The sequence below is a fragment of the Ochlerotatus camptorhynchus genome, unplaced genomic scaffold (genome assembly GCF_037179485.1).
Source record: "Ochlerotatus camptorhynchus isolate MF236.1 unplaced genomic scaffold, CSIRO-AGI_Acam_v1.1 ptg000212l, whole genome shotgun sequence".
Classification (NCBI taxonomy): domain Eukaryota; kingdom Metazoa; phylum Arthropoda; class Insecta; order Diptera; family Culicidae; genus Ochlerotatus; species Ochlerotatus camptorhynchus.
Genome location: NW_027040702.1, coordinates 91018 through 115638, shown reverse-complemented (window position 1 = coordinate 115638; position 24621 = coordinate 91018). Strand labels below are relative to the sequence as shown.

Sequence of the window (24621 nt, the reverse complement as noted above, 5' to 3'; positions counted from 1 at the left end):
ACATTGCGTCACTAGTTGGGCGTAAATTTAAAGGAGTAATTCCATCGTCAGGTTGGCTGAAAGGGTAACCACCGATTTCCGAACTACCACGAAAGCGCCGAAAGAATCTGGTACTATGAATTTACATTAAGCACTTCTCATACACCTTATGTGTGTATAAACTTGAAATAAAATGTTAACAAGCTAAAAATTGCTAACTGAAACTAATTTCCGAAAAAAAAAACTATTAAACCGGAATTAAGTTCTGATATTCTGTCATTTTAAGCCCCTGAATTCCCCGGGGGCACCCAGAACATGCCCGGAAGTGGCCAATGTGGTCCAATGCACTCAATTTTGTTATTGATCTTGTTATCGAATTTGGAAGTAATGTGAAGCGTCGCATGATAGGTTTTATTCCTTATATGTCAAAATAAGGTCCATGTTCCATATACCCTGGAACATTACTATTATTAAATATTCGATAGCTGTAGTTTGATCCTAGTTTGACGTTAAAAAAATTCCAATTCGGGTCAATGATTTCCGAGAAAATGAGCCATGATGCGTGGAAAGTGAACTTTTTTAAATACGAATTTAAATTGAAATTTCTGGATTTTTTTTAAAATAGCAAATTCATAAAAACTGTATAAAAAGGGTTTTTTTTTATGATACCAATAAGCTCTAAACAAAGTGTTTGAACAAATATGGGCTAAATTAGCATTTGCAAAAATAGATCCAACCATCATCATTTTTAGGTCCAACCAAGATCAGTATAGGTCCAACCAACATCATAATTCTTTGCTGAATAAAAACATTTTATAAAATCATTTGTTCATAATATTTAACATTTAATGTTATTATTATAAACAAGAAAGGTAGATCTTTCTCCTAATCACGCATTTTTCATAATTATATGTTGAATTCATAAAAAAAAACGACACGAATGTTGACGTCGTGTGAAACTGACCTAAATAGGTCCAACCATCATCAGTTACCCTAACTCGGCTTTCCGCATTGCGTTTGAAATTTGTATGGATATTAGTATTAAAAACCCTTTTTTGCATTTTCATCCCTAGAGATCACAAATGTGCATAAACCGTGCAACTAATTATGTACAAATATGGTCCAGGAAGTACCTAACAACTTTGTGAAAGAAAGTACGGTGCTACAATGTATCCAAAGAAAGTTATAGATATTCAAATATTTATGGTTTGAATTAGACACCAAAAATCCCTTTTTCTGCCAACACTGCCGGTGTACCAATGGAAGTCAGATTCCAAACTGGCAGTTTGTTATTTCAAATAAAAGCTTCGTATGGAAATTTATTTTTTTCCCAGCTGCTAACAATTCAAACATTTCCTCACTAACAAATGAACCGACAAGTGGATATTAAATATTTAAACTACAACAATTTTCGTTTTAAAATCTGCATACAGTAAGCCATCCCCCCCCCCCAGCCCACTGTCTATTAACGCTTATGAGATTAAGCAAATGTTTTTGAATAATTCATCCTGAACATACCAAATCGATAAAATAAGAAACTCCGAAGTTATTTCAAACTGAAACTATTGATATGAGTGAGGAGGATGAGGTATATATTAAGCTACCCCTCCCCCCTCTCCAACTACACATATGAGATAGAGCTATTTTTTCATAATAATTAATCTCAACATACCAAATCGGTAAGATAAGAAACTCCGAAGTTATTTCAGTTTGAAACTTTACTTCTATTGATATTAGTTACAACCTCCACCTTCTGTCTGGAGCACCATTACCATCCTTCATGTGCGACAGCCGTTCAAGTACGTCCGACTACAACTCTTCTTCAGCGGTTTCTGAAAGCACACTATATCGAAAAGTAGTCGTCGGGATTTTCTGGGGCATAAAATCTCTGCTCATCGGATGGGAAGTAAAGCCGTTGGTCCCCGGTTCATGAGTTGATGGGTCGATAGGTAGGGTCCAGGTGTGGGAGCTGCCTCCCTGGCGTGGGTAGCATTGGTGCTTAACACGGAAAACAAGATCGACGGAAAACAAATCAAGGGAAAAAAAAACATCTTATGATTCCATAATACCATAATGAATGGTGGAGTGCAATACTGAATTATCAGTTATACACATTGTTTATTATCGTTCAATGGTCTTTGAACTAATTATCCCCATATGTTTAGTAAATATGACGCGTCACGATTAATCGAAATTTTCCATTAATACTGGGACTTCAATTGGCGTGTTCAAAGTGCGCGAACGTGTTTCCCATACTCGAATATTATGGCACTGGTCTAAAAACATACTGATGTCACAAAACGAATAAATTAATTCAAGTTTAGTTGTTGTTGAATGGCGCTAAGGCGGTTCTGAGTAAACAGCGTCAAGCGTTCCCAAAATAGAACTTCTCTCAATCGGCACGCATGGGAGAGCTGATTAACTCGCGAATTCGCAGAGTATTGATTTCCATGTTTGTGATATGTTTTCGCCTTGCTCAGTTTGATTCGGTCCACACTTGGAATCGGGTGCTTCTGTGGCTTGAGCTGGCTGCTTCGATCGAGTGGAATCTTAGTTCGTTGAAGGGAGTTGATCATGGCTCAGCTTCAATCAGGTACAAGGGATGAAGGTGATTAACCAAAAGTTTTGTTTCTTTTTCGGATTCAACTGTCTTTTAACCTTTCGACCATTGCCTTTAATCCTCAGATCCAGTATCCACTGAACCGAAGATAAATTTCAAAGAGCTAAAGGAGAATCTGGATACAAAGCGGGTACGTTAAATAGAATCTAATTAGTGCATTGTGTTGAAAAATGTGCACGCTGATTAGATGATCGTTTCATAAATCACGACTACGTATTTGTTACAGCAAGTGGGCAAATATTGCTTTGAAAATCTAGTGAAAAAGTGTAGGTTTAACAAAAAAAACATCTAGCCGGTTTATCACGAATTCGTAACTACTTCCGCAGAGAGATCTTATTCTAAGGGTGGGGTTTTTACACACGTGATAAGGTTTCAGACCAATCGGTGCAGAGAAAATTTGGTTTTTGTCAAGTTTGCTACAAATTCAATATTTAGTACATTAGTGTTGCGACAAGTGGAACAGAAGCTTTGGAAACGCTCCATTGCATTTCTGCTGTGCTCAACGACATCACCAGCATAACCAACCGGACGCCGGTACCGGTGTTTGTTTAGAGAAGTGAAAGCAGGAGTAACCCCGACCAATGTGCTCCTACTCGAGATCCTTCAGTAGCTTCAGAGGGAGAAGCTCGTGGCAAACCAGCTTCTCCAGCCGAAGTGGTTTTTCTTCGTAGTTTTCGCGTTATGAGGATGACCAAGCAAAGGTGATGTTGTCGATACCAAAAAACACGGTGTCGTGGTGCACGTGCACTATTCGTCACTCTGTCCACAATCACTGAAGTTTCCAATTTGTCAAAGGACCGACCGACCGAGGATTTTCTGCTGAATGAGTAAATAATGTGTCGAACTTGAGCTGGTCAATCTCTCGGAGGAGCAATTAAATGTTCCAGGTGGATGCAGAGAACCGAACCCGACAGTTGGCGCTCGTTCAGGAGAAGAAGGATGTCTCTCTCGAGCAGTTGTCTGCCGCATGTCAACGCCTCTTGAATCAGTGAATCATTGTCGTCCGTCGCGGAGTGCAGTGTGGGAAATTCTCGTGTCACCTCCAATCTCCATTGATCGATTCTCTTCATCGACTCTCCGTTTCGTTAATAACTCGGCTCCAAAAACATGTTCAGCTATTCTTATCATCCAATACGCTTTTAACAGACTATGTCGAAAAATAAGCCCTAAATATGAATGCAGCCAAGATATTAACGGCTTTACTTCCCTTCCGAAGGAAGCCGTGATCAGAGTTTTTATGCCCCAGAAAATCCCGACGGTGCCGACTGGAATTAAACCCAGGCCCTTTGAGGTGAGAGGCAATCATGTAACACAGCCTAAGCGCCGCGTAATAGCGATGTTCTCACTTATCTTTACAAAAGTTCTTGACGGAAGCGGCGCCGGTGCACCGCGGTGGTGTAGTGATAAGCGTGATTGCCTCTCACACCAAAGGGCTTGGGTTCAATCCCAGTTGACGTCGCCGGGATTTTTTGAAGGGAAGTAAAGCCGTTGGTCCTCGGATCATGAGTTGAGTACTCCCTGGCCTCCCTGGCGTCGGTAGCATTGGTGCTCAGCACGGAAAACAAGATCGACGGAAAACGAATCAAGGAAAAACAAAGCGTCAGGGAGGTAGCTTCTCCGCGAAAATGTTGAACGCTAAATGTAGATACTGAAATCACGGGCACAGACAAACAGACATAACACTCGAACAATCATTTAACGGTCAATTTAAAAGTATCGTAGTTGGTAGTACCGCCCCCTGTGACGCGCATAGTCAATTGCCTTGCGTTTGACGTTTACACACTACCGCCATCTGTTCAGCGTACTACGCACCACAGTGTTTTCAACAGATGGTGGTAATGTTTTAGCGACAATGTTTTACAGTGATAAATATTCAATGATTTATGTCTGTTTGTCTGTGTCACGGGTAATTTACCTTACATATCACTGGAGTTGTTTACTTGGGGCTCTCGGAAACCCGGAAAAATAATTTCGGATCTCAAAAATGGCCATAAGAAACATCCTTCAAGGCGCAGTATCGGGGAAGGCCGGTTCAACATAAGAATGTTGACCATCATATTTCCAAGTCTACGTACTCCCGACTGACATGTGTAGAAAGGAGCACATCATGCTGTAGACAAGAACTGATCGATGGTCGGTCCGGTTTATGAAAATTGAAAATACGAACAACTGTTGCTCATATTCGGTTTTAGTACACGTCATTGCACTGTTTCTGTTCGTACACTACCAAGAATCTAGGCGAGTAAGAGAGGTGACACATTCGGAAGAAGTGCTGGTTTGTTTACTAAAATGAACCATGTCCATTTTGTTATGGCAAGTTTGCTATAAGAAATGCTCCTCGTGTTTATTAGCGAAATTCACATCAAAGATTGATTAATTGCGTAGGAAATCAGTTTGGCACGGCATTTGCGACCAGCATACACCTTCCAGTCATATGAAGCAGGTCAAAAACCGTCTAAATCCGCCAAAAAAAAAATTGTTTTGAATTTCGGTATGGCAAAATAGTGAACTTTTCGTCAACATTAACGGCAAAGAACTCACCAACACTGGGAGACCGTGAGTTCCTGCCCACTTGTCATTTCCGATCTCGACCAAGGATAAGTTCGGGAACATTTAAATAAAAAATAAAGCTCTGCATCACCTAGCCTATCTGACCTTGATGTGGAAATGATGAATAAAATGATATGATGAATAAATGTTGATAAATGCAACTTTCTAGACTAATGTTGTAAAGTACCTTTTCGCTGATGTTAGATATGAGAGATACATGAAAGTGAAACATCTAGGGAGCCCCACGTTTATGAACAGTAGTGTACGCTAAGCTGACGACGTTCTTCGCGAAGCAAATAAGTATTTCTTTCTTCTGAAAGTAGGGATGATCACTTCTAATGAGAATGATATGTACTTATGCCAGGATGATTCTTGGCATGATAAAAAAAAATTTATTTTTTATCTTCTTACAGGTAATTACATTTAACTTTTAACACTAAGTCTGAACAACAACTCTTCTCAACTAGAACCTAACAAAAACTACGCTCGCTCCTGCCTCTGCAACTGGTTTTGTTTGTTGTTCCTACTGTCTCAGCAAAACTCCTCTGGGTGGTAACCGATCGTCAACTGCTATGTTGACAATTGCTGGTCATCGAATTCTTCGGTGTCCAAAGTGCATTGTCGAGTAAGCGTTGGCCTGTTTCCATCCATGTGGTGTGATATGCTGATTCTTGTCGCCAGGTGCCTCGTGCATGGAGTCGAATACGGGGATGTTGTTGAGTCAGCGTCTAAGCCACGTTCGGTTGGTTGGTGGACGTGGGTAGAGCATCGGTATGTCCATAACTTCCCCCGCCTTAGTTTGAACCGTCTCGGTTCAATTCTGCTTGCGAAGTTTCTGCCATGTTCACTATCGGGGCCTGTATCGTCAATTTCAGCTTAAGTCGGCGAACTTCCTTCAAAATGAAAGCGGAGAAAACTGCAACGATACATGCTACCATAATTATGACTCCAAAGCTTAAAGATTTATTCCTTTGGTTTGAGTGTAATAGGTATTCCAACTTATGCCGGTTGTGAATGTGCAGCTGTTCCAGATTACTGATGGAGTTTGTGTCTTCTTCTATTTCTTCTACCTTTACTGAATGGAGTGGGAGGATAGTTAGTTTGATGTCTCCTTTAAATGTTCTGCTTTTGAATTTGTTTCCATTCAAGGTAATTGAACAGTCTTTGAATGAAACGAGGAATGTTCCTGTCAAGTTTCTTGGACCATACCCGCAGTTGTTTTGTAGTAGACTGGGTTCGATGGAGTTTTTGACTAACACTCCGAGGTCCTTGATTGACTTTACCTCCGTTTTATTTGAAGACTTCGTAAAGGTGCAGTTGCCAATGTTTCCACGTAATATCTGATGTAGGCAATTGTCGTTGGAAACGTTGAAAAGATTTTCGATATCGCAAATGTTGCTTTTCTCGACGTTTATGCATGGATGAATGATTAAAAATGTTTCATCATTGCCGATAATGGCTTTTGTTGCATTTATCGGGATTATTTTTCCTCGAATGGGGATGGTTTCTATATGGAGTTGCACATATTCACCTTGTCTAAGTTTTGGAATTTTTATGAGGAATATTATTTTGGAGCCATTGTGGAAAGCTACGGGTTCCAAGAATTCGTAAGTTTGATCGTAGCTTTCAATCGTTATGCCTTGTGATTCCAAAAGTTGTGTAGCAAAATCCAATTCGGAAGGTTGTAATAAGGCTTTCGATATGACACCCAGTCTCGACAATTGTATGGATTCGAAAATTGTTGTCAGCTGATGTTGAACCATGTCGATGTTGAATATGATGTTGTGTACATGCAGTACGTGTTTCCAATCTACTGCCCTATCTAAGCCTAAAATATTTTGTTTTATGATACTCTCTATTTCCCTAGTCTGTCTATAAGCCATTTTAGTTAGATTATTCATTCTACTCTCAAATAGTTCATTTATCTTAACCTGTTCATTGTTTTCAGTAATAAGTACATTATTAGAATTTTTCAATGTTTCCAATTGATTTTCAATTTGCAACAAATCTTCGTTGTCTAAGTTTCCAGTAATCATTTTTATGGTAGATCCTAAAAAGTTAAGCGATCTTTTTGTTCTTTTTGATTTTGTTGTCAAGTTTTCAAGAATGGAATGAGTTTGAATCTGTTTTTGCTTAAGAATGGTAACTAATTCTATAATATTGAGGTTCTCTTCTAATTGTGCAATAATTGATTCGTATTGTTTTAATATAATTTTGAATGAATCTAAGTTGAATTCATGGATCAAAATGTGGAAACCTTCTTTTATAAAAACTGAATTTGTTTTGAATACAACGATGCCTGGGTTTTTATTTAGTTCAAGTATCTCCATATGGGAGGAATGAATAGGATATGGTTGGATGAGGATGATGGAATAAGGTATTAGGAATTTATGGAATAAATTAATTTTTTTATATGTTTTTTTTTCTGAAATGATATAAGAAAAATAGAAAGTTGATGTTAGTTTAACACGAAGTCAAGTTTTTCGTTTTCGTTTTAGTTTGGTTTTATGTATTCTCCTTCCATTCTCGTCGATGATATTAGTCTGTGTGTTATCTACAACTGTCAACTCTCTGTATCTCTCTTGATGTTTTAAATTATTCCTTTTCCTTTCGAAAATCGTGTCGTTTGGTGAAAAATTTTCAGGTTCCTCTCTATTTTGATTGAGCTTTTCTAGGTCTCTTAATTTTTTCTCTTTCTGTTTTTTAGAGAAGATCCTGTAAAGTTTCTCTTTCTGTCTGATTCTTTCGTCCAGATCCTCAGGGACTTGGTCTTCATTTCGAAATCCGAAGAATAATTCTTTAGGGGTCAACTTTGTTTGTGAGTGAATTGAGTCGTTGTAAATAAAGGGTGTCCACGATGAAATTGCCACACTATGAAATTGTTCTAACTTTTTAACCGTTGGGTAGAATTTAATGAAAATTTGGGTGGATTTAGTTCATAGTGCATTATTTACATCCTGCAAGTTTTAAAGTCCTGTGATCAAAACTCGCGGAAATGGAGTCGAAAGAACAGCTCGTGCGTGATAAAATCTTGCGCATTCATCACGAGAACAAGGATCTCTCGCATCGTTCCATCGCTAAAACGTTGGGAATCGCGAATTCCACGGTGTCGCGAGTGATTAAGCGGTTCGAGGAACGGTTGACCACCGATCGGAAGCCCAGAAGTGAAGGAAAAAGTATTCCGTAAAACACCAAAAATCACAACCGCGTAGTTGGGGCCTTCAACCGAAATCCGAACGCCTCCGTTAGGGATGTGGCTAAGAAGCTGCACCTAAGCTGAAGTTTTGTCCAGAAGGCCAAAACTAAGGCTGGGCTTCGAACGTTCAAGGTACAAAAGGCCCCTAATCGCGACGAGAAGCAGAACAAGTCCGCCAAAACCCGTGCCAGGAAGTTGTACCTCAACATGCTGACGAAAGTTGAATGCTGCATCATGGACGACGAAACATATGTGAAGGCCGACTTCAAACAGATCCCCGGCAACCTGTTTTTCACGGCCAAGGATAAGTTCAGCGTTCCGGAGCATGTCCGCACTCAGAAGATGTCCAAATTTGCGAAGAAATTCCTGGTTTGGCAAGCCATCTGCACGTGCGGGAAGCGAAGTGCACCTTTCGTGACCCAGGACACGATGAACGGACAGGTGTACATAAAAGAGTGCCTCCAGAAGCGGCTGCTTCCTCTCCTGAAGGCCCACAACGTCCCAACAATCTTCTGGCCGGATTTGGCCTCATGCCACTACTCCAAGGACGTGCTGAAGTGGTATGCGGACAATAAGGTCAATTTCGTGCCGAAAATGTTCAACCCTCCCAACACTCCGGAGCTCCGCCCCATCGAGAAGTACTGGGCGATTATAAAGCAGCACCTTCTTAAACGACCTAAGGTAGTGAAGACAGTCGAGGAACTGAAGAAAGTATGGGTTTACATGCAAAAAACGGTTGATTCACAGGTTGTGCAGAATCTTATGGCCGGGGTTAAGGCCAAGGTGCGGGCATTTGCGTATGGACTGTAAATAAAATACGAGTAAAATGGTAAAATGAAGTTTAATAGTTATTTCTCAATCCCTGAAAATTTGATGGCAATCGGATGAAAACTCGAATTTTGCGAATCAATTTTGTGTGTGGCAATTTCATCGTGGACACCCTTTAGCCACAGCCAAATTTATTCTTGTGGTTTCTGATAAATCTCTTGTTGATTCTTTATTGGTTAGAATGTTGTGCAATTCTCTAATCGTTCTGTGAACTATTTCCACAGGTCCGTTAGAAGAGGACTGTCCAACACTTGTATAATGGTATTCTATACCATTCTCTTCAAGAAATTCCTTTATAGTTGTGGAAGTAAACGAAGCCTCTTGGTCCATGACGAGAAGGGAAGGTTTTCTAGTATTTGAAAGAAAATGAGTTAGTGCTTTTAGTATGTGAATAGCGTTACGTGTTTGTATAGGTATAGCCATGGTTAGTCGGGAGAACTTATCACAAAGTGTTAGATAATTTTTGTTATTTATAATAAAGATATCCATATGTACAATTTGCAACGGCTTTGTTGGGGTTGCTGTTAATTGGTACTTTTGCTTATATGGATATCTTTCATACTTAGCCTTTTGACACAACTTGCAGAGATTGATGAATTTTGTTATTTTACTCTTCATCTTTGGAAAGAAATAGTTCCGCGAGATGTGACATTTTGTTTCATTTATTCCTCTATGATTGGCATTGTGTTGTCGTTGGATAATTTGGTCTTGTTCCAAATCATCGGTAACGTCAACTAGCATCTTTTGCGTCCAATAAATTTTGAATGACTTTGCTCTCGAAAAATAGTTCTTGTAAACGGTTTGCAGGTTGCTTAATATTTTTTCGCTACAATATAATGCTGTTGTGAATTTCGTGGAAGCATAGTCCTTCAAAATGTTTATTAGAATTGCAGGACTAAAATGTGGTTTTTTAATTGTGATTCTGTGATAATTTTGAAAGATGGTTGATGCTTCGCGGCTATCCTCGTTGCTTTCCTCAAGAACAATCTGGTTCCTGAATTCGTTGAGTGGTCTTTCCGTTGCTGGAATAAAATCATTGTCATCGGTATCGGCAGAGTGTTGTGTCATGCTGTCATCGTTATCGTTATCGTTATCGTTATCAGCTGGATGTGCGTTGATTTCCATGTTTTGACCAGATTCCGGGTTTATACGGGACAGTGCGTCTGCGTTTGCATTTAGTAGGCCCTTTTTGTATTTAATTTCGAATTCAAGCTCCTCAAGGGCAAGTTTCCAATGAAGAAGCCTTCTATTCAAATCGTTCTTCTGTCGAAGCCACACTAGAGGTTTGTGGTCAGTTCGAATTTCAAAGACAGTGCCATATATGTATGGTCTGAAGTGTTTTGTGGCCCATACAATTGCAAGGAGTTCCTTTTCGGTTGCCGAGTAATTGCACTCTGCTTCGTTCAAGGTTCTAGACGCATATGCAATAGGATGTTCTTTGCCATCTTCAAATTTTTGGGACAAAACAGCTCCCAGAGCGAAATCGCTGGCATCTGTTTCTAGGATGAATTTCTTATTGAAATCTGGGTACTTTAATATAGGATCAGATGTCAATAAGTGTTTGCAATCGTTAAAACAATCTATAAATTCTGGAGTGTGAACGATTTTTGCATCTTTCTTCAAACATTTCGTTAAGGGTTTCGTCAGCTTTGCAAAATCGCGGATGAATTTCCTATAATAGCCCAACAACCCAAGGAATCCTTTAATATGAGTTGCTGTTTTAGGAAGGGGCCAATTTAGAATTTTGTCAATCTTGTTAGGATTGGGCTTTATTCCGTTTTGTGTAACAATGTGCCCTAAAAATTCACATTGTTTCTGTAAAAATTCGCATTTGTCAAATTGCACTTTAAGATTAGCTTGAATCAGTCTTTGAAGAACTTTATTCAAGTTATCCAAGTGTTGCTGCAAAGAGTTGCCGAAAATAATAATGTCGTCTAGGTAGACTAGGCAACATTTTCCAATTAAATCACCTAGGATGTGATTCATTACGCGCTGAAATGTCGCAGGCGCATTTTTTAATCCGAAGGGCATACGGATAAACTCGAAATGCCCTTTGTCGGTGCTGAAAGCGGTTTTAGGCCTATCCTTGGGGTGCACCTCGATTTGGTGAAACCCGGATTTTAAGTCTAATGTAGTAAAATAAGTACTACGACCAAGCCTATCGAGAATTTCTTCAATAAGAGGGATGGGAAATTTATCATCCACCGTTTTCTCGTTTAGCTTGCGATAGTCAATGACAACACGCCATTTTTTCTTACCGCTTGCATCGAGCTTTTTCGGGACAATCCAAATTGGAGAGGTCCACGGGGAGATTGAATTTTGAATAATACCGTCTGCTAGCATTTCACTGATCTGTTTTTCAACTTCAGCTTTATGCACGTGAGGGTATCTTTAGGTTTTAGTGTGGACTGGAATGTCGTCCACGGTTTTGATGCGATGTTGGATTGCAGTAGTGCAAGATAATTTGTCGGATTCCTTGTGAACGATTTTAATATTCTTGGAAAGGATTTTTAATAGTGCGGATTTTTCTTCGAAATTAAGATGTTGGAGTCTGAGAAGTTTTTTCTAGATCGGGAAGGGACATGGTAGCTGTTTGATTAACTGGTCTACAATTCATGTTATTTATTTCAACGCTGCTATCTACTTGTAAGGTAACGGCTGGTTGTTTCTTCTTCGATCTAGTCACTGGTGAAATAGCACTGGTTTGAGGGGAACACAACTGATCAGAAGCACATTGTATTTTGAACTGATTTTATCGTTACTGATCGCCAGTATCATGCCTATCGGTTGCTCTTTAGATTAATTTCGATCTGCTGGATGCTGCGAGAGTGAGAGTGAGTTCCTTCTCGCAATCATCAGTGAAGCTGATGATTGTCGTAGAGTGGGTTTGATATCATTAAGAATGATTTAAATTAAAGAAATAATTTACATAACCGGCCGCCTTGAAATATGCGGAATTTCAATTTGACTATCTAAATTATCTAATATTAACTTGATTTTAACTACGAATCATTAATAAACATTTAGAAACACAATGATTATCACAAGTGTACATAAAAACGGGGCTGGTGCTCTGGATATAATCGGTGATATGGTGTGTACGGAACACTTCTGCAGGCGGTACCGATGGTGTCCAACCACTCGGTGTTGATTGAAGTCGTCAATCGATTAGCATCTAACTCGTACCGGCTGGCTTCATACCGACATCGTCTCGTAGATCGTTTGTAGCGGACCTCTAACGCGGATTCTCCTTCGGCTGCGCACTCCGTCAGAGCGCCGTGATTGAGGTGAGCGACTGAAAAAGATGAAGGGCGATTTTTTACAAGTCAAAATCAAGATTTAAACGACTTCCCTATCGCGGAGGCTTGCGCGCCTCCGCGAGCGCTCCTGCGCTGATGATGATGAATTCACCAGGTTGAATGTGTCCGATTGGATAGTTGCAAGTTCCTTGGAGCTAACTGTTGTAGTGATTCTTAACTCGAATGCTGGGTGAACTTCATGGATGGTAGATTGTGGTGGCTGGTCTTTACTGGATGCTCGTGCAGTGCAGTACCCTGGATTGCTGCAGGTGGCTTGCTGTACCGTTGATGATGAACGTACACAGGCACGAAATCGTACCGGATTCCATGATTTGGCCACAATCAAGGAATCGAACCGGGTATTGGAATTCAGCAAGTGCATCTGAGTAATCGAGGTGAGCGGTTGACGTTGCCTAGCAAGACGCAGATTTCGTGGATGATTTCGCAGGAAAGCCAGTGGCCTTCGGCGATCAGCGGCTATGAAGACAAAACATTCCATAAGATTTTTGAAATTTTGTAAAACATAAACACTTAACTGGTATGCGGGAGCCGGATGGCTCCCGCAGGCACTCCAGCGCCTTTGATGAGGGAAGGTCTAGTTCTCCCCAAGTGTTGGTGGTGGGTCGTTATCGCTGATGGGCAATATGCAGATTTTGGAGATTGCCCGAACGAAACTTCCATCCTTCGTCTTAATGGCTACGACCCTGATGTTTCCGTCTGCTCCCGGGTAGATATGCGTTACCCTTCCCAAAAGCCACTTCAGGGGTGGTAGATTATCCTCCTTGATAAGAACCATTGTTCCTACAAACAGGTTATTCCTGTGCCTGGTCCACTTAGTCCTGTTGTGCAGGTCAGACAAATATTGCATCGACCATCTGGACCAAATGCGTTGAACGAAGTCTTGAGCCTGCTGCCACCTAGAGAGACGATCTTGAGGAATATCCTGCAGCCACGGTTCTGCGACAGCCGTTAGCGGTCGCTGGATAAGAAAATGACCTGGAGTCAACACGCTGAGATCGTTTGGGTCACTGCTGATCTGTGTGAGTGGCCTGGAGTTCAGACATGCTTCGATTTGTGCTAGGACAGTGTGTAGTTCATCAGGCGTAACAATCTTCAATCCAATGGTCCTCCTCAGGTGCTGCTTCATTGATTTAACTGCAGCCTCCCACAAGCCGCCAAAGTTTGGGGATTTGGCTGGAATGAACTTAAATTCAATTCCGATGTCAGCAGCGCGTGCAGATATGGATTGCTGGGATTGTTGGTCTTCAAATAGTACGGCGAGCTCATTTAATTCCCGTTTTGCACCCACGAAATTGGAACCGTTATCGCACATGATCATGGTGGGCTTACCTCGCCTAGCCACGAACCTTTTCAATGCAGCCAAAAATCCTTGAGTGGTGAGATCGGCTACCATTTCCATGTGTACCGCCTTAGTCACCAAGCAAACGAAGATAGCAGCGTAGTACTTGACGGTGGTCCTTTTCCGGAAGGGATAGTTTATCAAAAAAGGACCGCAATAGTCTACACCGACCCGTAGAAATGGCGGAGCTGGTGTTACCCGTTCAGCCGGGAGATCAGCCATCAGTTGATCCTGCACGGTTGGTTTGTTCCTGAAGCAGGTTATACATCTATGCACAATCTTCCGAGCAAGACTTCGAGCACTGAGTGGCCAAAACCGTTCACGAACACTTGCTATCAACAGTTGAGGACCAGCGTGAAGATTTTCGTAGTGGTATCGACGCATGATCATGGATGTTAGCGGATGATCTTTATCCAATAACATAGGATGCTTCCGGCTATGCGAGATTTGTGCATTCTCCAACCGGCCGCCAACTCGGAGTACACCTTCGACCAGCATCGGATTTAATGCATTGATGCGAGAAGTTGGCTTAACCTCCCCATTCCTTTCGAGATCTGCGATTTCCTGAGCAAAGCATTCCTGTTGTGATAGCTTCACTAGATGCAACAAAGCGCCTTCTCGTTCCGCAAGCGTCAGTGGACCCGTCTTCTTGGATAGTGATCTACGAGCCTGCAGTGCGTTGTACTTGAATCTGAGCAACCATGCAACCAGCTTTTCCACATGATGCAATGTAGAGTGTATCCCAAAGATCTCGCTCGGTGGAGTAATTGTAGAAACTGCTGCCACAATGGATCCTTCCTCGAGAGCCGTCCGATCCAGTTTATCCAGTACAACTTCTTGCGTTTCAGGCCACATCTGTTTATCTTTCCTCAACCAATCTGGTCCATGCCACCATAACGCGTTAGCCTGTAAATCAACAGGTGAAATGCCACGAGATAGTGCATCTGCGGGATTCTCTGTTCCTGCCACATGCCTCCATGTTCCACTCCTGGTGAGGTGTTGTACCTCCGATATTCTGTTTGCCACGAACATCTGGTAACGTGATGGGGTTGATGACAGCCAGTACCTTACGATCGTGGAATCGGTGTGAAAGTACGGCTGGGTCGATACTTGGATGCTTGCAGATGTCTTTTCGTACAGGTGAGCCAGCAAAACAGCAGAAGATAACTCCAAGCGGGGCGTCGTAAGTTTTTTCCTCTTCTTTTCAGATTCTGCCAGCGGAGCTACTCTGGATTTAGCAACCAGCAAATTCGAAGTGATTGTTCCGTCGAAGTGTGTGCATCGGACATACAAACATGCTCCATAGGCCTTCATTGATCCGTCACAAAAGCCGTGGAGCTCAACGGCAAGACAATCCTTGCGAAAAGCGATCCATCTAGGAATCTGGAGGGTTTCTAGGTTCGATAAGCTGTCTCGAAACTCTGTCCATTGAGCTCCGAGTTCATCTTGTAGTGGTTCGTCCCACGAGAATTTCTGTTTCCAGAGAGTCTGGACGAATATTTTGGCAGTGATGATTACAACTCCAATAAGCCCAAGAGGGTCGAAAATCCGCGCAAGATCGGAAATAACGGAACGCTTGCATATTTCCGACGAACTCCATTGCGGCACCTTGAATCGAAAAACGTCTAGCCTAGGTTCCCAGATCAGCCCTAGTGTTTTTATGGTAGCGCTTGAATCGTCCAGCTCGAAAGAAGTGCGGTCATCCCTGAGTTCCTCGGGTATTTTTTCCAAGGCAGCTGGACAGTTACTGCTCCATTTCCGTAGGTTAAATCCTCCACCTTTCAACAGATGTTGAATGTCACTGCACAGCTTGATTCCTTCTTGTACGTCGTCAACGCCGGACATCATGTCGTCAACGTAGAAATCCTTGCTGAGGATTATAGCTGCTTTGGGATATTTGTGTCCATCAAGCTCTGCGAGCCGCTTAAGACATTTGGTGGCCAAATATGGCGCTGATGCCGTTCCGTATGTAACGGTATTTAACTGGAACACACGGATCGTTTCATTCTGGTTGTCCCGCCAGAAGATTTTGTGCAACTTCCGGTCTGCCCACTGTTGCAGCACCATACGGTACATTTTTTCAGCATCTGCAACGATGGCGATCCAATGGAACCTGAATCGAAGGACGATCGCGATGATATCATCTTGGACAGTCGGACCAACCATCAACGCATTGTTGAGAGAGATTCCGGACGATGTAGGGCATGACGCATCAAACACTACCCGCAACTTGGTAGTTGTGCTGTCGGGCTTGATAACACAGTGATGTGGAATGAAGTACTGTGGCATAGCAGCGTCCTCTTCGTTTTCCAGCACCTCCTCCATATGTCCCATACGCAGATATTCGTGAATGAAGTCACTGTACATCTGTTTCAATTCGGCATTACCATCCAGACGACGCTCGAGAGAAAGAAAGCGTTTCAATGCTGTGGACTTTGAATCTCCGAGTTGCTGAATGAGGTAATCCTTCTTTGGAACCGTTACAATGAACCTTCCAGATGCTTCTCGGACTGTAGTACGGTCGAACAGCTTCTCGCAGGCATATTCCTCTAACGATAGTACGCTGTCCGTTTTACACGACTCCAATTCCCAGAAACGAGTGAGTAACTCGTCCAAGTTCTCCGTACACGTGTTGGCAACGTGTGGTCTGAGCACGTTCGACTCGTCAGGAAGATTTCCACAAACTATCCAGCCAAGGGAAGTGTTTTGTACAATAGGTCCATTATCCCCGAGCTTGATTTTCTCGTTGCGCAGCAGGTCAAAGAAAAGTCCTGCGCCAATAATCACATCAACGCTGCTAGGCTCGGTGAAAAGTGGATCGGCGAGTACGATATCCTCCGGAAGATCCAACCTTGATGAATCAATCTTGCGAATGGGCAAATTCAACGTAACTTGTGGAAGTACGTAGAATACTTCCTCCCCAGCGAAGGAAGTGATACGAGAGCGAACCCGAGCGAAGATGGATTGCTTGCACTTTTTTGCAGCTTGACCAATACCACTAATAGAAAGTGCTTCGCGTGACCGTTTGAACTTCAAACGTTGTGACGTGTGTTCCGAAATGAAGCAAAGCTGAGAGCCACTGTCTAGTAATGCTCTAGCTTGCATAGTATTCCCGAATTGATCTTCAAGGATCACGATTGCGGTTGCGAGTATGACCGATCGTGGTGCCTTGGGTTCATTAGCAGAGAGTACCACATTGTGGCTAGTAGGAATGTCTGTGGTACGTGATGTCTGACTTTGCGAATTTGGAATAGCTGGTGTGGAGATTGTGGATGGGAGGTTGGGTTGCTGAGGAGTGTTAGGAGCATGATTATTAGCTTGTGAGGTTGTGGGTGTCTGAATCAATTGTGGGATCTGTGGGCCCTGTTGACAACGCTTGTTTGACTGTGGAACTGACTGATTATTAGACCATTCATTCGTCTTGAAGTGCAACATAGAGTGATGTCGCTGTCCACAAATACGACAAGTTCCCCGTGTGCAGACCTTGGCAGCATGTCCTCGAGACAAGCAATTGTAGCAAAGTTGATTCGATCTTACAGCATTTCTCCTTTCGTCAACCTTCATTGACTTGAACCGTTTACACTGAAACACCATGTGTTGTCCTTCACCACACAATAGACATGATGACTGCATTCCGGCGTAACTGCTGCTTACCCGAGGTGCTTTCCTCTGTTCTGGTGGGTTAGGATTTTCTCCGGCGATTGACCGCAGAACCGTACGATGATTTCTCAGGAATTCCATCAAATTCTCAAACCGTGGAACTTCCTTTGAACGATGCTCCGTTTCCCACAAACGAAGCGTTGTGGCATCCAACTTGCTTGAAAGCATATGGACCAACATTGTGCTCCAATCAGCTGTGTGTTCTCCTAATTTAACCAACATTTGCAAGGTTTTATCATATTCGTTGATCACATGGTTAAGTGACTCAAACGTCTCCTTCTTCATGGGCTGTACTGCGAACAATGCATCCAAATGCGACTTTACCAAGAGCTTCTTGTTCGCATAGCGTGATTCCAGCGAGCTCCACGCTATCGAGAAATTGTCCGCAGTAAGATCGATTGATGCAATCTGTTGCAAGGCTTCACCTGCTAATGACGACCGTAGGTATGTAAACCTATCAATGTCCGAAAGGTGTGGGTTTTCCATGATCAGATTTTGAAAAGAATCTCGAAATGTGACCCATTCCATCAATGCACCACGGAAAACAGGAAGCTTCAATTCAGGTAACTTCACACGAATTGTACCAACTGGGGCTTGCTGCATCGTTGGAGCTGTACCTACACTCGCACTAGACCCCGGTGACGACATAAAGGCTTGCAGTGATTGCTTCAGGTTGAAATACTGGTTCACGAAATCCTTCATTATCTTCCTGTTCTTCTCATCATTCTTCTTCTGCAAGGCGATCCGTTTGCTACGGGCATCTTCACTTTCATCCGTTTCAGTGTGATCTTCTTCATCGTCTTCTACCATCAACAGTTCAATGTTTATTCGCACTTCACTAAAACTATCGTACACTTCGTCAAGTTTCTTCATCCGTGCCTCCACTGAACCTTTGTCACGAGCTTCGTCATAATTCTGCACAAATTCTATAATCGAATCCACTACATATCGTAACATACGTTCCTTCTTCGCCCACTTTCGTAGATCGCTGCTAGCCATTCTTCTCACAGTATTATCTCTGCACTGCACTTATTTCACAGTTCCACAGCTTGGACCGAAGCGCGTAATGATCGGAATTGCGATTGACAGAGACCCACAGATAGACAGACAAATGAAATAATATCGATCGAACGGATTGGCCAATCAACCTCAAAGCGGACTCAACTCAGCAGACGAATCAACCACGTATTCCAATAGAAAAAACGCAAAGCATGCAATCTATCGTTTATTGTTTCATCGGTTTTGCCACATGGAATTATATTCAATTTCAGAACGGTTGACGACTGATCATGCATTCAGACGCCACCACAGACAAACCTTTCGGGAATACTCATCTGAATTCTTCTGCTAGCTGGGTCTTCTTTAGGAGTTCATGCAATTAGCTGATATCATGCAAATCAGCTCTCCGTCGATTCCAATCGGTGGATGAAATTCTGCAACTGGAACAATGTCGCACTCGAAGAATGGGAACAATAATGCCGGTGAATACTGGATCTAGCACCGTCGCACAATAGTACATGCAGAATACCGTACAATAGGTTGAGGCAATGGCGATGGTGATCGCGTTGGACACCAATGGCCGAAAATAGCGGATTTCACCACTGTTACACTGCCTTGATTTTTCGTCGGTTTAACCAATCATCCGGCTCGAAGGACCAAATTTATGTTTCTTCTTCGATCTAGTCACTGGTGAAATAGCACTGGTTTGAGGGGAACACAACTGATCAGAAGCACATTGTATTTTGAACTGATTTTATCGTTACTGATCGCCAGTATCATGCCTATCGGTTGCTCTTTAGATTAATTTCGATCTGCTGGATGCTGCGAGAGTGAGAGTGAGTTCCTTCTCGCAATCATCAGTGAAGCTGATGATTGTCGTAGAGTGGGTTTGATATCATTAAGAATGATTTAAATTAAAGAAATAATTTACACTGGTTTTGTCCATTTAAAGGTAACCGAGTCGCCAAAATTTCTCGCAAAAACGTTAACGAATCCATTTTCTGCATGGTAAAGTCCTGAATGAATTACTGCATTATTAATTTTTATGTCTTTTGGAAGGAAAACATCACCATTTTTCTGTGAGACAGGTAATTTAATTTTAGTTACTGTGTTTGCATTCAGAGTAATGTTGGAAGGTCCTAATTTTCGAATTTCCATTTTGACGGTTTCTTTTGGTAAAATTATTTTAGCGTTGTTAATATCGATTATTGCTTCTAATTCAGATAGTGTCTCGTATCCAAGTATTCCGTCAAAAAATGTGTGAAATTTGAATAAGTAAAATGGGACTTTTTTCAAATTAAATAATGTTGTAATAAATTTTTGATTAGATTGATGTTTTCCAGCCTGATTTATAATGTTTATGGGTTTACATTTAATTCTTGAGGATATTGGAACTAAATTTGGTGAGATAAAGTTTTTGTTAGACCCACTGTCGATTAAAATTTTGGCTTCCCTACCATTTTTCAATTGCATTCGGATGAATGGGAGGCCGTTTATAGCATTCATTTCGATGGTTTGTTGTGAATATCTATTTGAAAATTTGTCTCGTACTCAGATTCAGAGTCCGAATTTTCCTGCTCTTGATTATCTAGATTTTCTTCTACGGGTTCTGAGTCGTGATTAAACAGTTTTCCTTGCCTTGACCTTAGAGATGGGTCAACGTCCTTGGGGGTTACTTTGGATCGGTCTGATTTTTGTTGTGGGTTGCCAAACGGTTTATTTTGCCTGAAATTGTGATTTTTATTTGTGTATTGGGGGTGTGTTGAATTCGGCAATTGGTTTGTCTGTTTCTTAGTTTGTTCAGCGCACTGAAACCGGCAGAGGAAGGCGTACGCTGCTTCCAAGTTTTCTGGTTGTGCAGTTTGTGCATAACCAAAATAAGGTTTATGTAAGCCATTAATAAATGCAGCTAAACATTCCTGTTCTATGAACTCGTTTATTGCATCCCATTTGGTTCTGTAAATTTCGTTTTCCTTAGCCAAGGATTTTATATTTACCATAATTTCTTTTGATTTTCGATAGTAATTATGAAGAGAATCTGTCATCTTCATATTCCATATTTGAGTTTGGTAGGTGGCGATAGTATTTCTGTCGCCGAAGCTACCAAGCAGTATTGATGCTGCTTCTTCAAATGTTTGAGGGTTTCCATTTGAGCATAATGTGTCTCTGGCATCGCCTTCAACCTTATTTATGATGCATTGTTCATACATCGAAAGTGTTTCTGCTGGAACACGATTTCTAAACATTTCGAGGGTTCGCCTTACGGTCTGGACCCATGCCGAAGCTTGTTTTTTCTTGCCGTCAAAGCTGGGCAATGATTTGATCGGATCTGGGATCCGAAAAATGTCATATTGCATGGGTTTAGATGTATATTCCTTGTCCGGGGGCTGCCATATTGGATTTTGGTCTACCATATTGGATTCCAAAATGGCGGCGGATGCCAATTTTCCACTTCCACTTAGCGAGCCCATTCCGTAGATACCCATATTGCATGGGTTTGAATGCATATTCCTTGTCCGGGGGCTTCCATATTGGAACTTGGTCTGCCATCTTTGATTCCAAAATGGCGGCGAATTTCAATTTTTCACTTTCACTTAGCGAGCCCGTTCCGTAGATACCCATATTGCATGGGTTTGAATGCATATTCCTTGTCCGGGGCCGCCATATTGGATTTTGGTCCGCCATATTGGATTCCGAAATGGTGGCGAATGTCAATTTTTCACTTCCACTTAGCGAGCCCATTCCGTAGATACCCATATTGCATGGGTTTAGATGAATATTCCCTGTTCAGGGGCCGCCATATTGGATTTTGGTCCACCATGTTGGATTTCAAAATAGCGACGGATGACAATTTTCCACTTCCTCTATCGATCCCATTCCGGAAAGCTCCTCGCGCGCATTCGTGTTTAGTATACAGTTTTTTTTTTCTTTCCCATGCCTTGTTCACCATGTACCGGTACAACGGGAAAATGGTATGCATGAAATGAAAATGGAAAAACGATGCGTGGAAAGTCGGAAAATTCTACTTTGGAGTACACCAAAAGATTCCTGACATTCTCACAAATCTTCTAGTATATGATTATCATGTACTTTAGAATAAAGATCACGAGCTATCAGAGGAGAAAGATAGCACATGGTGTCTACACCTATACAATAACGTGGCCGGAATTGGGTGGTCTGCATGTCGGAAAAACAACCCAGTTTTTTTTTGCAACTATCTTGTTGCCAGAAAGTTATGCTACAACGTAAAAATTTAACTGATGCAGGAGGGAAAGATACGAAGACAAAAACTTATCTGACAATCCTATACTACTACCGCCGATCGATATATGTGTAGGCGTCTACACTGATGGCAGGGAAGCGACACGAAGCGTGGGTGACCTTCGTTGTGGTGAACTTGATCGAGGCAGGTGCTCAGCACATACAGGCGCACAATGATGGATGAACGGTGCTCACACTCGGTGGAGATGATGTTTGAACAGGTACATATGCGTCAGAGTCAATGTTATAATAAGAGTCCCGTCAAGAGAGAAGCCTTAAGTACCAATTGGTACCGATTGATCGAACTGTCAAGCGGGGTACCAAACAAGCAAAGTAAATAAACATTATTGTTCCCACAGCCAGTGAACTACAAGTATTGCATTCATTACTGCCAATATTTTAGTAATTTCATGGTATTAATAAGCTATACCAAGCACTTGTTTGAACATTTGTTAGGTTCTATAATTGTTTTTGTCTCCCAGAAGCTCCGTTATCTACATGATTTTTTTCACTTCTGAATGAAAGTCATCCGATACTAAGGCAAAACATCTGGTCGCCGTTTACTCTGATGAAAAATGAATCACAAACAGTGCTGCTAGTTCACTACATTTTCTCTTGGTGGGACTCCTATTATAACATCGACTCTGGTATGCGTGACCACGCATGACTGATGCACAAATTGGTTCGTCGATTACCAATCGAAGAAGATTAATTCTTTCATTCGATAATGTCGAAAACTACATTTTCTTCTAAAAAAACTCACCAAAAATTCAGAGTTGGTTGGAAATGCTAACATGAAGCTTTAGTGTGATGATTTATTAGCTAGAGAATGATCTTTAGAAGAGGGTAGGTGGATAGTTCCGTTAGAGTACGGCAGTATGAAAATTGAATAGAAGTTGAAAATGAGCGAAGGGCCATTAATGTCATGTTAGCATTTCCAACCAACTCTGAAAATCGTTAACTTCGCGTATGAAGTAACATAAACACACTTTGAATATCACCAAATATTACTAAACGAGAGAAAAAACTGATTATCAACACCAAACGAATAGCAAAAATATTTCCAAATTAACGGAGCACGAAAAAATCGACCGTACTGGATGCTATAACGCAAAGCAATCAACTGAACTACTTGCAAACAATGTTGTTTACAAGGATGGGCTTTTGTATACAATATTTGCTACATTGCATGAAATGTGTCAGAACTTTGCATGATATATAATGTAAACGTATATGATATGTGACGCTCCATTTATGTGCATCATATTGAACAGAAATTTACACTACTTTTTCGAACTCTGCGGTTCGATCACCACCGTTTCCGCGATCTACTTGCTGTGCAGCTGTGCGTTGCGTGCTGTGGTTTTTATCACTTTAGTTTCACTTTCCGTTGACTTATCGTTCACCCGTTTCCTGCTCAAACGGAAGGTTCCAACTAAATAATCACTAATTTTCGTGAGCATTAAATCCTCACTCATTTATATTTTTCTCTGAAAATAAGCTCTTCAACTTTTCTCTCACTAAATACTCACTGAAAACTATTTTCTCTCACACTCGTATACTGAGAAAAATCGTAAACATTGAAAATCGATGACGTTCATTTTTCACTCATAGCATCGATTCTCACCACGCAAAAAGCTTAATTCTCTTTTTCACTGACTGAGCGGAAGGCTCTATCATAAATTTCTTCCTGTGGAAAGTTCATGGTGCTTTTTCATCGTTTGATATTTTTATGCATTTGCGTTTTTTTTTATGGAAATGGATGACAAAAATAAAAGAAAATGTCGGAGCGTTCAGGAGGTTGTCGATGCCGCAATCTACATCACAGGGCAAGTTTAGCCTCAATAGTTACTTGTCTTCGAGACTCGGCGAAAGTTATGCAACGATTCCAAAAAGCAACACCTTAGGAATCTTCAGTACCAACAACGGGTAGATGCTGATATTCAAGAATTCAGTATCGTGCACTACTGGGCTCAAAAACGCATTGAAGATTAAGATATGTGGAAACTGGCCAGGGTTGTATTCGGTGTTGCAGCTACGCAATGTACTGTAGAACGTGATTTCAGTCAATTTAACATTGTACTGACAAAACCAAGAAACCGTCTTAAGGATCAAAATCTCGAGAACGTCCTTAAGATTAGAGCCAACAAAAGTATGATTCAGGAAGCTCTCTGTGCAGCTTTGCAAGAATGATTGTTATCGGTTGCTTCATTTTTTTCTAGTTGGAATTTGATTCTCTTAAAATGTTTAATTGAAATAATCAAGATGTTGTTTTAATTGCCATGGAAAAATTTTTTTATTTAGTATGATTCAATATTGAGAGAACTAGAGGTTGAAAATAAGGGGTACATACCCAGGTACATACGAAATAAGATGGATTACTGAGGTGAAGCAATCAGACACGTGCAAATGAGCGACAACACTGTGCGTACATGCAATTATCTACGTCACAAATTGCGTTTACACACTTAATCTAGCTCGGTAAAATCTCCAACAGCCGATTACCTCGGCATTTACTTTTGCTAATATCTCTGCAAAATATCTGTTTTTTAGCTGATATGTCTGCAAATAGTTATTTTTTAGCTGATATTTCTGCAAATAGTTATTTGTTAGCTGAGTCTCGGCAATTGTTTTACTGAATTTCAGTAAAATAAATTGTAGAACTACTTGGCTGTTGGAATCTCGGTGAAAAAATTTAAGTGTGTACGTTATTTTTTAGGTTACTAAAACAGTTTTATTTAGCAGGGGGAGGTAGCTCATCGATTCTTCCGGTTCGCCTCCTAGCATCGTGCTATAAGGTACCAGGCGATAACCAGGGTAGTTGATCGATAGCTCGATGACGTCATTTCGTTGGCGTCTGCAATGAGAA

The 24621-nt window shown here is 41.4% G+C and overlaps 1 protein-coding gene across 1 annotated transcript in view; it reads left to right on the top strand.

The window, feature by feature from the left end:
- Nucleotides 1-2121: 2121 nt before the first annotated feature.
- Nucleotides 2122-24621, top strand: part of LOC135703347 (uncharacterized) — a 46893-nt gene continuing 24393 nt past the window's right edge. Inside the window, exons 1-2 of the mRNA XM_065224541.1 lie at nucleotides 2122-2572; nucleotides 2665-2729. Of these exons, the coding sequence (XP_065080613.1) occupies nucleotides 2554-2572; nucleotides 2665-2729 (84 nt within the window). The 5' untranslated portion in view covers nucleotides 2122-2553. The remainder of the gene's footprint in view (nucleotides 2573-2664; nucleotides 2730-24621) is intronic.